This window comes from Artemia sp. Qi Xiang Cuo, chromosome 16, assembly GCF_049724085.1.
Source record: "Artemia sp. Qi Xiang Cuo chromosome 16, ASM4972408v1, whole genome shotgun sequence".
NCBI lineage: Eukaryota > Metazoa > Arthropoda > Branchiopoda > Anostraca > Artemiidae > Artemia > Artemia sp. Qi Xiang Cuo.
Window position 1 is genome coordinate 15,042,247 of NC_142809.1, and position 14,796 is coordinate 15,057,042.

Below are 14,796 nucleotides of genomic sequence, written 5' to 3' on the forward strand. Positions count from 1 at the left end.
AAATGAAGGCCTCAAACGAATTTCCCCAAAGTCGTATAATATCTAGATCGTTTTTTCACACCGGAAAATGGTAGCAAAATCATTGTGCCGTTTTTGCGAAAAAATTCACAGATATACGATTATTGCTCGTTTAATAATATATATATATATATATATATATATATATATATATATATATATATATATATATATATATATATATATATATATATATATATATATATATATATATATATATATATATATATATATATATATATATATATATATATATATATATATATATATATATATATATATATATATATATATATATATATATATATATATATATATATATATATATATATGTATATACCGGTATGTGTGATACTAGTGACATATCTGAATTACGGAGAGTCAAATCGAACTGGAAACTAGTGGTTCACTCGAAAAACCCAGCTGAAACCATTTTTGAGTCAATCAAGACCAACCAGCCACATATCTCTACTATCATAAAGAGCTCTTACTATATTGGAGTAGTGAATTGAGTACCCTCTGTCCTATTGACAAATCAGCTAACTGTACTTATCCCCAGAGCTACGAAGTCTGAACAGCTTGGCAGTTCCCCTACGTTCAAAGTATTTTTCAGCTGTCGATCAGATTTGGATAAATTTCTTAAGGACTCTGTGAAGATCTATTAGGAAAAACTGCCCACTGAAGAATTCCTTTTCTTACCCCGTCGTTGCTACTCATGCCACAACCATGGTCACCCAGCTGCCGAGTGAACCAACAATAGCCAACTTTGCTCCAGATATGGTGCGTCTGACCACGTCTTCGAAATGAACGATACAGAATACTATACTCGTGCTATGTTTTGAATTTGATATAAGAAAGCGGTTCATACCTCCTATAGCTTAAAGTGTCCAAAAAACCAGCAAAAGACAACTCATTAATATGATGAATAACGAAATCTTTAACATTATCCTAAATTCTTGGATATAAACGGAAATTTTTTCGAACAGTCAGTTGTGGTTGTCCAGTTTGTGAATAATTATAATGTAATACGCCTGAAATAATATTTCACCACAGAAGCAGGCATAAGCCTGCTAAATCTCTGGCCGTCTTACTTTGTGTTCTCCGTGCCTGCAAAACGTTCATCTCCGCGGGACCGTTTGTTTGGCGGTGTTGCCACGTTGGCTAGCAATCGTCTCACGTGCGAAGTATACGAGAACAGTGGCAATTTTCTTGCAATTAGACTAGATAACCTGCTAGTTATAAATGTGTACCTTCCAACTCATTACCGTAACGACAAATCTGATAGTGCTTTTGATATAAGTGCTGCTAAACTAGCCCGCTGCCTTAAAAAAGCCGAACGCGAGTCCCTCGAGTGCATAATAGTGGGTGACTCTAACTGTAATTTAGAAGTTGATATTAGTGCCCAAAATAGTCGCTGTTGCATTCTAATAGGGATACTTGAGAACCGTTTTACTATTCACCGGAAAAACCAGGACTTTTCGTATATCCACCAATCTGGTTCTACGTCCAATCTGGACCATGTTGTTAGCTCTAGTTCTTTGCCAGTACGTGAGGTTCTTGTACTTCCGAATAATTTCACTTCGGATCATTTCCCAGTTCAGTGTATTATCAGTAGGCCTACCTCGTTTTCCGCTGTGAATAATTCGTCGATATTTTCTCAGAGGTGGCATGAGGTTCCGGTTTGGCGTAAAATTGATAAAGAAAAGTTTCAAGATTCTTGTGATCTTGTTCTGTCGAAAATTCGCGTACCGTTTGACCTACTTATGAAATTCTCTCATCGTGATGAAAGAGATGCGCGGCTACGTCTTAATATTTATTACGCCGAACTGACCCATGCTCTTCTGTTTGCCGAATCTCAGGGAGTACCCAAGTCTCTTGCCAAGACAAAAAACTCAAGAAAAGGGATGGTCTTCTAACCCTTTGTTACAATTAGCATGCGACCGAGCTACCTTCTGGTACGGGATATGGAAAGAATGTGGTAGACCACACTCAGGAATAGTTAATGAGATTAGAATTGCATCTAAGCGTAGGTTTTGGAAGGAACTTGCTCGTCTCCGTGTGCAGTTGAAATCTGAGCTTTCTGAAAAAGTAATTAAAAATCCTAATCTGTTGTGGAAAATGTTTGATAAGAAGGAGTCAGCGGGTCCCGAGTCAGATATCCCATCTTTAGCATGGATAAACTATCACCTTGATGAGTTTTCAACCCCAAAACACGATCTTAACATTTCTGTCCATGAAAAGCTTTCATCCCTCCTCTCATCAATTCCAGATACAAATTTCATGGTTACCCAATCACAGGTTGTGTCCGCGGTCCGACGGTTGAAAAAGAAAAAATCGGCTGGCATTGACCGTGTATCCGCCCTTCACCTTAGCCATTGCATCCTAACTTTCATGGGGCACCTAAATCTTCTCTTTCAGATGATCTTCACTGCTGGACTCGTACCATTGGCATTCAGTACTGGGTCGTCCTGAAGGCCAGTCCTGAAGAAAGGAAAAAGTAGTTCGGAATGTGCTTCGTTCAGACCGATCACAGTAGCACCAATGCTTTGCAAAATCTTCGAACTTTTGGTCATTGATGAAATCCAGGAAAAATGCTGGACTCCCCCTTCCCATTTTGGGTTCCAGAGGGGTCTTGGTTGCGGCCACGCCATTTCTGCTTTGGCTTCAGTCTTGGTTGACGCTGATGAATCAAAAGAGTCCATTGTTATAGGTCTACATGACGTCTGCCGTGCCTACGACTCACTTCTCCATGACCAACTCATTCTGGATATGGGAAAGAGAGGTGTACAGAAGGATATCCTACTACCCATTAAAGATATGTACGACCACCTACAGGCTGAACTCCTACTTCCTGGCCATGGTCGAGCCCTCACTGAATATACACCAGACGTGATGCTGTCCTACCGAGGGAATCCTGTAGTCCCAGTAAAAAGGGTGCTCGACAAGGATCAGTCACATCTTCTTGTGCCTTTAATAATTGTATTATTGAACCACAGTCTACTATCGAGACAACATGCATAGCTCGTGGCATAGACGTTACAATGATAGCTTACGCCGATGACATTCTGAGCCCCAGCCGCACAGTCGCAGGTACAGAGACCACCTTCTCCACACTACAATCAAATTACAGTCGCATTGGTCTTGAATTTAACCCACAGAAGTCGGATATTCTTCTGTTCAACTGGCGCCAAGAAGAGGTCTCGTCTCTGAGGCTGGGAGAACTGTCTGTAGCCCCTGTCTTGAAAATTATTTACCTTGGTTTACCAGTTGGAAAGGATCTAAAAACTACCCGCTCCCTCTTATTGATTAAATAAAAAAAAACAAGTTTTTTAAACTGAAAGTAAGGAGCGACATTAAAACTTAAAACGAATAGAAATTATTCCGTATATGAAAGGGGCTGTCCCCTCCACAACGCTTCGCTCTTTACGCTAATGTTTTTTATTGTTTTAAAAAATAAAGTTGTGAGACAGAGTCAAGCTTTAGCTTAAAGAGCAAGGCGTTGAGAAGGAGAAAGCCCCTTTTATATACGGAATAATTTCTGTTCGTTTTATGTTTTAATGTCGCTCCTTACTTACAGTTAAAAAAACTTGTTTTTTTATATTTAATTTCTGATCGTTTTTCAGTTAATGCAGCTTTGATTTTGGTTCACCGTCATTGAATAAGTACACAATATTTGGGTGAAAATTTTTACTTTTCTTTAGTTAAATGGATGTCTCTAAATTTGGTTATGACGTAATTTACAAATTAACTTACGTAACTAACTTCTATATTCGTATATTTTTCTTCTGGCAAAAAATACAAAGTTGCAGATTTTTGCAGATATAAGCTTAAAACCTATGCAATAGGGTTTTCTGATACGCTGAATCTGAAGGTGTGATTTTCATTAAAATTCTTTCACTTGTAGGGGATGTTTCCCCCCTGTTTAAAAAATCAAGTAAATTTTCTCAGGCTCGTAGCCTTTGATGAGTAATACTAAACTTAATAAAAATTTATATATTTAGAATCAGCATTATAAACCCATTCTTTTGATACATTTATTGACATCAAAATTCCGTTTTTAAAAGTTTCGATTACTATTGAGCCGTATCGCTTGTTTTTTTTATTGTTTTTTTTTATTATGTATATGTTATAACGTATATGAGGGGGTTCTCCCCTTAGTCAATACCACGCTCTTTACGTTAAAAGTTAAAAAAAAATTTAATTCACAAACACCTGAATCACAAAGGCCATTTAATTAGAATAGATAGCTCTTTTGAAAGCACTAAAAAAACTGTAGCGTAAAGAGCGAGGTATTGACTTGGAGGAGATATATATATATATATATATATATATATATATATATATATATATATATATATATATATATATATATATATATATATATATATATATATATATGTATATATATATATATGTATATATATATATATATATATATATATATATATATATATATATATATATATATATATATATATATATATATATATATATATATATATATATATATATATATATATATATATATATATATATATATATATATATGCTGCCCTATATATTATTATTATTGTTATTATATAGTATCTTGAGATTTTTACAAGTAAATTTTAGGATATTGTATAATTCTCAGTTGGAGCCGTGGTTCCAACGAGTGAGAGTTATCTGCCTCCTCATGATTATCCATCTCTAATATTTAGCTACGGTTTTGCTGACTCCAGAATTGCTCATATAAAAAGGTTTGTAACTTCAAAGAAACAACTTTCTATTCTCTCCATTCCCAGGAGAAAGTTGCTGTGTTTAGATTAGCAGATGGAGGAGAAAGAATAAGGAAGCTCATACTTGAAAAGTTGATGTGACAGAAAGTCTTCTTTCTTCTGTTCTTTCATCTGATTAGTGAAGATTTCCGTCTTTTATTTTTCTCCATTAGGGATTGTAGAAGTTTGACAAGGCGCAAGGGCGTATCCAAGATTTTTTCGGTGGGTTACAAAAAGAAATTAAAAACTACATCAAAAATTTGTACTTATGAATTTTTTTTTGCGTGCCAAAGAAATTTTTTTTCGGAAAGGGGGATCACAACCGGCAATCCGTATCCCTGGATACGGCCTTGACAAGGCGTATTACAAGAGCTTCTAGAAGGATTTGTACTTCGCTGCTTAATCAGACCTATTCTGCTAAATATTATTTCCCAGAATTGTTTTGATTTTGGGGCTGAAGCAGGCATGCAGTTCATTATTTTGATTGGGATCCTAGACTGTCAAAACTTATAAATAGGGGTGGGATAACTTTGAAAAAAATGTAGAATGTGTAGAGTAGTAGAGAATAAAACAAATAAAGATCACAAGTATAGATTATACAAATACTCTATTTATAGAATAGTGTAGAATATACAAATAAAAACAATATAACAAATAGTATAGAGTATTAAAGTAGAAACAGATGTAGAATAATATAGTATAAATCGTAAAATCTGGATAGTTGAGAGAGACGGGCTGGCAAAGAATACGGCTGTATCAGTGTTTTTAATATCCCTAATTTTTTGTTATTTTTGCTGAATTTCTCAAAAGAGAAATTGGGCTCTCCGAAATCTCCCTTAAAATTAACGTCCGTAAGTACGCGAACGTTCACAAAACACGCATCCTTGATTTTCATAAGTGCTAAACCCAATTTTCTATTGAGGAAATTCGATGGTACCCCCAACAATCATGGACATTGGAAGTGCTGGACTGTGTGTACCTACGATTATAGGGACTCACACAATTTCTTTGTAAAAATGTTAGGTATGGATTGGGAATTCCATGCTGATTGAAAGCGCTGTTTGTTTTTTTGTTAAAGGAGAGTGAGGCAGCAGAGGCGGTTTTAGAGGGGCAAAGTGGAAACTTGCCCCGGGTGCAGAAATTGTAGGGGCGCAAAATTTCCAATAAATGATCTAACGGCTATAATCTTTATGTATTTTTTAAATTGCATTTTTATTAAAATAAAGTAGAGGGCTTAGTTGGCAAAATTTGTTAATAAATGAAAATTTTGTTAAAATTTGGTCTGAAAATTTTTGGAAGACGGAGGGGGGGGAGGTGCACTAATCGAGATTTTTCCCCGGGCGCATGAGAGGCCAGAGCCGCCACTGCTGCAAGGGAACTATGTGGTGAGACATAGAAATGTACTTCTGTGTTCAGTTTCGGACAATTGCCACCCTGATCATACCTGACAAATGGGGTGACCTTCAAGACTTGTTGACCCTCTGATCTATGCTTTGTATAGTATCTGGAGTGACAAGAAGGAAAATATGATGAATGCCCCCAATATGGTGGCTATAAGTCATGGCAGTCCAACTTTTTGCGTTGAAATTTTTCCACGTAGTCACTAAAAAAAGGTTCATTATAGAAAAATAACTTCTGCGCAGTTTCATTTTTCTATTTCTGCCGTTTGGGTTTTGACCGATAGAACGAATAATTTTATGCGACTGTGTGCGTTTTTGTTGTACTGCTGTTAATGAGGTAAATGGCTTGTAATATGTAAATCTCAATGAGGTCAACACGAAATCAAAGCGACTTTTTAAGGCAAACGCCTTGAAAAAGGCGCAGTTGTGTAAACCCAGGATCATAATTGTCAAGAAGAAAAGAAATTACAAGCTTAATTCAGAACATTTGCATTTAGTTCTCCATTTTTTATCTTCAAACTTCTTTGTCGTCTGATCAAAGATGTAAGGTCTTCGATAAGAATATCATCAAAGTCCTTAATAAGATACTCTCCTATTGGGGGAAGGAATAATTTCCAAATTTGTTGGTAATTCTGTGGAAATGGTTGCGAACAAAGAGGATCTTTTGTGTATTCAAGACTAGGAACTCTTGATTGAGTTACAAAAAAATGAAATCCGAGAATAGAGGCCAGATAACGAAGATCTTAGCAGTTTGATTCGGATAGAAAATTAGGGTAGATCTTAGGGGTAGTAAGGGTAGGTCTTAGGTAGAAACTTGGGCTTTTATTTTCGCTACGATTGCTTCAATCCCACCTCTTTGTTTCTGCCCCATATAAAGGAGATATTTTCAAATTTTAAACTCGAGCGCTAAAATGTCTGTGGGGTTAATTTTAAGGCATTTTAGCAAAAGGCCAAACGCAATTGTTCGTCAGTCTGACTTTCAGAATTCAGGTATTGAATTTGAAGACTGAAAATTCTCGAATCTGCATTGAATTTGAAGATTCATAATTCCGAAGTTGCAGCTCATATGAAGATAGATCAACTTTAACTTAAACATTTGTGAATACCTAAAGAATAGAGGTTATTTTCTTGAAAAAATGGATTTGATTACCAGGTTTAACCATTACAGTTGTCAAGTAAAGCTACGTAAAATTACCAGTAAAGTGTCAAATATAGTTATTAAATGCTAACACACCATGTTGTAACTTTTATCTCGCACATTTAATTGATGAAGGAGGTCATCTTGATTCTCTTAGTTTTTTTTTTTTTCTTGAATTTAGAATTCTGTCCATCTATTCAACCTTATTTTCATTTTAACCTTAATTTCTTTAAGTTTAAACTTGCCCATATTTTTAGGGGTTAAACAGACCGTGTCTCACTTGGATATTCTGGCTGGCAAAGGCGGTGCTAAAGGATCCTGGAGTTTCGAACGAGCAAAGAAAACTCCAGGGGTACTTTCTGGTGAGTAAATTTTTGTGGGTCCTGGGTGAGGAGTCTTCAAATTATGTCACTTTGGGTGGATTTCCAATGCTGTTGCACCTAACTTAGATGCCAGGTTGCAAAATAATTTGATAAACGTCTAGAATCCATGACCTTATTGACGCTGTCATGCAGGGGCGTAATTTCCTATGGGGTAGGGGAGGGGGGGGGGGCAACTGTCCCCTTCAGACCCCAAATTGGTCCCAAAGACCCCATTTTGCCCCCCCTCCCAGCTGAAATTTAGTTTGTGCAAAAATCTTGTCAAAACTAAGATAAGTCTGCATAACTCAAGCATCCAGAGAAACAGGTCAGTCTTCTTTAGTATCTCTTTGTCTTTATGGTACTATATGGCTCATATTTCATTGTCATACTCACTTGATTTCGGAAATTTGGCCCCGAATTTGCCCTCCCCCCCCCAGGATTTTGACGAAATTACGCCGCTGCTGCCATGGATATTGGTTTACGATTTTGTTCGTTTTATCAGATCCATTGTCTTTTTGCTTATGCCCCAGTGTCACCGTTGGCCTCTCACCCCCTTGAAAACTCATTCAATAAAACTGTCTTCATTATGATATTCTCAGGTGAAGTTGCAGAAGCATAGCTCCTGCAACTTGAAGTTGCAGCGAAGTGAAGTTGTAGTACCCGGGAACAATATCAGCCCCCCCTCTCCTCCACCATCACTTCTAAAATGTAAGTAAAGAATAAAAAACCTCGGTGAGCCCGGGACAGCCGCTCCCTTGCCCCCTAACTATGCAAGCTGCCCGTGCATTTTTGGTTTTTCTGGCAGCTCTAGTCCCTATTTATCCTTTTTAAGAATTAATTAAAAGAAAATTTTCCACAAAATAAGTTTTTCAAAGAAAAAGTAATGAACTCCGTTTAACCAAAAATGAACAAAAACAGAATCAAATAATCTACCGAACATACAACTACCACAAATACGTATCAACAAATAAATGAAACTAAAAACGAACAGAAATTAAAATAAATATTAGAGTCAATCTCAAAACGAGCAGAAATTAATATGAGTAGGGTTCAAAACCCCTATGCTTTCTAAAAGCCAGAATATAATTTGTACTTTACTGAAAAAAATTCAAATGAATGTGCATTGTCAGTTTAATATACACATACTGATATTTATTCCTTAAAATCTTAATTAGTTTTTGATTTCTTAAAGTTGTTAAGGTGAAAACATTTAAAAGAATTTTTTCAGTAAATTGTAAATTATATTCTGCTATTTATATGCTGGAGAAACTTTTTCAGCAATTTTTAACAACATAAACTGTTGTGAAAATCATGACACAAATAGTATTATGTAATTTAGTCATATGCATCCTCTAGTTGCCCTGATAAATAAAAGTTAATACCATTCCCAAAAATTATATCTCTGGTCTTTTGTAGCCTTGAAGCACTAGCGCCTTATTGAGTTAGTAAAATTTTGAGACCGAAACTAGCGATAGAAGTAGCCCCGAAAGTCCCACCTGTGTGTTTTCAGTTTCCTCATGCGTGTTACTGAGGTGCCTTTTCGGAAGCCCACCTACAAGACGTGTGGAACGATTTAATTTTAAAGTAGCACGCAATGTTCAATTAAAATGGGCAAATTACATAACTGTGGGGGTTGACCTACCCAATAACCCTAGAGATATAGTTACTAGATATAGTTACTATTCAGCTATGCCGGTTTGTCTAAAATTTTGACTGGAAGTGTCTGGAAAATTATGAGCTAAAGAGGAGGGCTGATTTACATCCAATCATTTTTGACTCTTAAGAGGGCACTATAACTTTTAATTTTCAATCAAATTAGCTCCTTTAAAATATCAATGATATTATTAGCTATGATAGAGCATATCTGCCTATGTTCTTATATGTCCTATAGTGCTTATATGCCTTCTTAATACCTGCATGCATATAGGTTTTTCGTTTAATTGAAATACCTCATAAACGTTCCCTAAAAGTTTCAACTTAATGCCACTAGTATTGTTAGTTATAGTAACCGTAGAAGCAGCATTAAATGAATACACATAGTGTCTTCTAGCTAGCTCAAAATCCACAACCTATGAAGGTGAAATTTTCAGGGAATATTTCTGTTTTACAGATGACAACCTGCCATCTGTATGCAGGTTGTCAAAAGGGCATATCAGCAATATCTTAGGAACAGTTTCGTGTGTGAAATTAAAACTTCTAACGTTTGTTGTGTGGGATGTTGAACTAACCGAAAGACAATATTTGCATCATAATACTACTGCTTCTACTCCTACCCTACTACTACTGCTACTATTATTATTACTGCTAGTATTACTACTGCTACTAAAGCTAAGACTGCTACTATGAACTGTACTCCTTCTGCTATTACTACAACTACTGGTACTACTACTACCAATAAAACTAAGAGTATTAAGGCGAAAATTTTGGGCAATATTGTAACTATATTGAAATAAATCGAAACACACTATGCCCATATAGGTTGTCAAGAACACGTGTCAGCAAGGCTTCATGACCGGTTAATGGTATTGAGTTAAAGATTCATCGTGTGTTGAAGGGGATGTTGAAAACAACAACTGTGCGATGTGCATACTACTACTAATGCTACTGCAGCTATTGCTATACATAATTACTGAACCTTTCAACAATGCTGAAAAAATGATGTCTCAAGAATTTGTTTGGAAATGTTTTGTGAGAAATGATGGGCGTGAAGTGTGTGTGTGTGTGTGGGGGGGGGGGGTTGGGGGGTTGGAAGGTTTCTCTCAAATCACTTTGACTCTTAAAAAGGATACTGTAACTTTCAACTTAAAATCAAATGACACCCATCTGAATTTAATACGACCATCCATTCCATAAAAAACCTTATATATCCCCAGAGCAAAATTTGAAGCCTTTGCCCTTGGGCTGTGGGGGGTTGTGCCGCTCTTGAGGGCATTTTTAAATGTTCTTTGGGTAATTTTAAACAAAGATGAAATTATACAGACTTAATCAGACGCATTTGGTGAAAAGAGGAGTAGTTGGATGGGGTTGCTACTTAACCTCGATCACTATTGACTCTTAAAAGGGAACTAGAACTTCCAATTTCAAGCAAATGAGACACCTCTAAGGCTTATACAACCATCCCTTCCATAAGAACCTTAAACGACCCAGGGTCATAACTTACAACCCTCGCCCTCAGGCTCTGGTGGTTTGTATCAACCTCAAAAACCTTGTTATATGATATTTGGACTATTTTGAATGAAAGAACTGTCTCAAAGTATCTATTGGATACATCTCAGGAAAACACGACGTGTTTGTGTGTGTGTGGAGGGGAGGGGGTAGCTGCGCTCTGATCACTTTGAATCCTAAAAAGGGCAATAGAACTTATGATTACCAATCCAATGAGTCCCCTCCAAAGCATAAACGACCACCCTTTTTATAAGAACCTTATATGCTCCAAGGGCATAACTTACAACTAAGGGCAAGGGGGGGGGGTTGTCTTCCTCATAAAAATCATTTCCAAAACCTTCAACTACGATGAATAAAATTGTTATCTCCAAATTTGGATTGGAGGTGTTAAGGCAAATGCTAAGCATGGAGGGGGGGGGTTGTTTGCTCTCAAATCACTTTGACCTTATAAAGGGCACTATAACTTCCAATTCCAAATCAGATAAGCCCCGTCTGATGTTTTTACGACCGCCTATTCAATAAAAACCTTATAACCCTCATAAAACAACTTACAACCCTATCCCCAGGGCGCTGAGTGGGTTGTGTCATCCGTAGAGACATTATTATGTGTTTTTGGGACTATTTTGAAGTAAATCGCTATCTCACAATTTCAATCTGATGCGTTTAGTGAAAGGACGGGTTGTAGAAGAGGGGGAGGGGGACTAAATGCCCTCCGTCACTTTTGACCCTTTAAACGGAACTAGATTTACCAATTTTCAACCAAATGAGCCTCTTCTAAAGTTGAATAAACATCCCATCCATAAAAACCTTAAATGCTCTCTGGGAACAAGCTACTACTCTTGCCCCTAGTCTTTGGGGGTTGTTTCAACCCCAAAAGCCTTGTTATATGATATTTAGACTATTTTGAAGGGCTATCTCAAAATTTCAATTAGATGCATTTTGGGGCAATACGACGTGTGTTTGTTTTTGTTTTTTTTGGGGGGGGGGGGGTGGGTAGCAGCCCTCCGATCACTTTGACTCTTAAAAAGAGCACTAGAGCGTCTGATTTCCGACTCAACGAACCCCCTCCGAAGTTTATATGACCACGCTTTCTATAAAAACCTTATATGCCTCCCAGGGCATAATTTATAACCCTTGCTCTACGGCTGGTGGGATTTGTTATCCTCAAAGGCATAATTTCCAGACCTTTCAAATACATTGAACAAAATGAACAATCAAAACAAATTTTGATTGGAAGTGTTTGGGAAAATGATGGTCGTGGGGGGGGTCATTTGCCCTCTGATCACTTTCGACTAATAAAAAAGACACTAGTCCTCTCAATTTCCAATCGAATGTGCCCTTTTTGAAGCTTCTAGGACAAAACTTTCTATAAAAACCTTATATACCCAAACAACATAACTTACTATCTTTGTCCTGAGGGCTATGGATGGGGGGGGGGTTTCATCCTCAAAGACATATTTTCCAGACCTTTCATTTACGTTGAACAAAATGGCCATATCGAAATATTGATAGGAAATGTTCGGGGAAATGATAGGCGTTAGGGGGGGGGGTGATTCTCCCTCCGATTGCTTTCTAGTATTAGAAGGACCAATAGCCCTCACGATTTCAAATTGAATGAACCCTTTTTTAAGTTTTTACGACCACGCTTTCTATAAAAACCTTATATGGCCCCAGGACATAACTTACAACCTTAGCCCTGACGGCTGTCGGGGGGGGGGGTGTCATACTTAAAGACATAATTTCCTGACCCTTCAATTACGTTCAACAAAATTGATATTTAAAAATGTGGATCAGAAGTGTTTGGGGAAATGATGGGGGTGGGGGGGCATTCGCCCTCCGATCGCTTTTGACTATAAGTAAGGGCAATAGGCCCCTTAATTCCCAATTGAATGTGCCCTTTTAGAAGTTTCTGCAACACTTGCTGTAAAAACCTTATATGCCCCCTGGGCATAACTTACAACCTTTGCCCTGGGGGCTCTGGGGGGTTTGTCATCCTCAAAGACATAATTTCCGGACCTTTAAACTACGTTGAAACAAATGGCTATCTCAAAATTTTGATTGGATGTGTTCGGGGAAATGGTGGACGTTAGAGGAGGACTAGTTGCCCTCCAATCGCTTTAGACTATTAAAAAGGGCACTAGCCCTTCCAATTTCCAATCGAATGTGCCCTTTTTGAAGTTTCTACGACAACGCTTTCTATAAAAAACATTATACTACTCCAGGGCATAACTTACAACCCTTGGCCTGAGGGCTGGGGGGGAGGGGGTTGTCATCCTCAAAAGATCTAATTTTCAGAACTTTCAACTACGTTGAACAAAATGACTATCTCAAAATTTTGACTGGACGTGTTTGGGGAAATGGTGTGTGTGTGTGGAATTAGTTTGCCCTCCAATCACTTTTGACTATTAAAAAGGGCACTAGCTCTTTCAATTTTCAATCGAATGAGCTATTTTTGAAGTATTTACGAAAACGCTTTCTATAAAAAACCTTATATGCCCCCAGGCCATAACTTACAATCCTTGCCCTGAGGGCTCTGGGGGTGGGGGTCATCCTTAAAGACATAATTTCCGGACCTATGTTGATCAAAATGACTATCTCAAAATCTTGATCGGATGTGTTTGAGAAAATGTTGGGCCTGGGAGGGGTGTTAGTTGTCTTCCAATCTTTTTCGACTATTAAAAAGGGCACAGGCCCCTCTAACTTCTAATTGAATGAGCTCTTTTCGAAGTTTCTACGACAACTCCTTCGATACGAAGTGCCTTGGTCTAAAGAAACCAAAAATAATACATTGTGCCTACATCGTTCTTTACTTAGACAGCGCTATTACGCTGCCTCTGATCAAAAGGCAAATAAGGTGCATTTGCAGTGACGTTTTTCAGAAGTCAAAAAAAGAAAACATCCTTTTTGTGAGGGGTTCTTCTTAACTACTCTTACCCAAGCTGCTCTGATAAAGTAAGAGCTAGAGTTTGTTCTTTATTAAGTAGCCGTCGAGGGGGCAATCATGATGGGATCTGAATATAGAATAGAGTCAAAAATTAAAATTCTCTTTCCTTGGAAATGTAAATAAAATTCATCTCAAAAGAAAAATAAATACCGTTTTTGAGAGTAGAGGGCTGCTGTTTGTGCATGTTGCTAGTTTTAGCATTTAACTTACAAAGAAATAAATGGAATTTGAAGAAAAAAGACAAAGAAATGGATTTTGAATAGATTTTAGAATCGGTGTGTTCCCCGTTGAGAATGCTGGTGGGGGGGGGGTTATTCGCTTAAAAGTTTATGCATAAACACTGGCTCTAAAGGAGCCCAAATGCAATAGGAAAATGTTTAAAAAGGAAGGTTTTGTCTTAGTATTACAGGTGGCTTAAGAATCAGATATAGGCGATGAGCTCGCGATTGATAGTCGTGTAGCTTTGTTATAAAGTAAGATTTTCCTACGGCTCTTTATGAAATGTTGCAGGAGTATAAGTCATGTGTTGACGTAATAAAAAGCAAAAGGCGCCTTCCTACTGCAGTGTTGTATTCAGGATTTTTTGGGGGTGGGGTTACAAAAGGGTTTTTTTAGAAGGGGAACAAAAAACGCACAAATTTTTTTTTATACTCATTTTTGTTTCGTTTTTACGAGTCGGACAAGCATTTGGAGGGGGGCCATACCCCCTAATTCCCTCCTTGGATACAGCCTTGATCTACTGTAACGCTAAAACGTTGAGGAAAAAACTTGATTTGGATAGATTAGTCGACGATTTCTTGAAGTAGTGAAGACGTCCCTACTCCCTATTTTAAGTATATTTGGCTAAGTGTATAATAGGTTTTTCTGTATCTCCATTAAAAATACTCCCCCCCCCTATTATATTTTGTGACTTGGCGCCACTGATTGCGTTTAATTGTAATTAGTTTGAATGAGTTCTGCTATTTTCACAGACCACACATTCAGTAAGCTTATTGTTCTTAATTTTTGCGAC

At 37.3% G+C, this 14,796-nt stretch overlaps 1 protein-coding gene across 1 annotated transcript in view; it reads left to right on the forward strand.

Moving 5' to 3' along the window:
- Window positions 1–14,796, forward strand: part of LOC148942610 (uncharacterized) — a 154,588-nt gene that overhangs the window by 68,507 nt on the left and 71,285 nt on the right. The window contains 1 exon segment of the mRNA XM_089102315.1: window positions 7,571–7,675. Coding sequence (XP_088958441.1) covers window positions 7,571–7,675 — 105 coding nt within the window.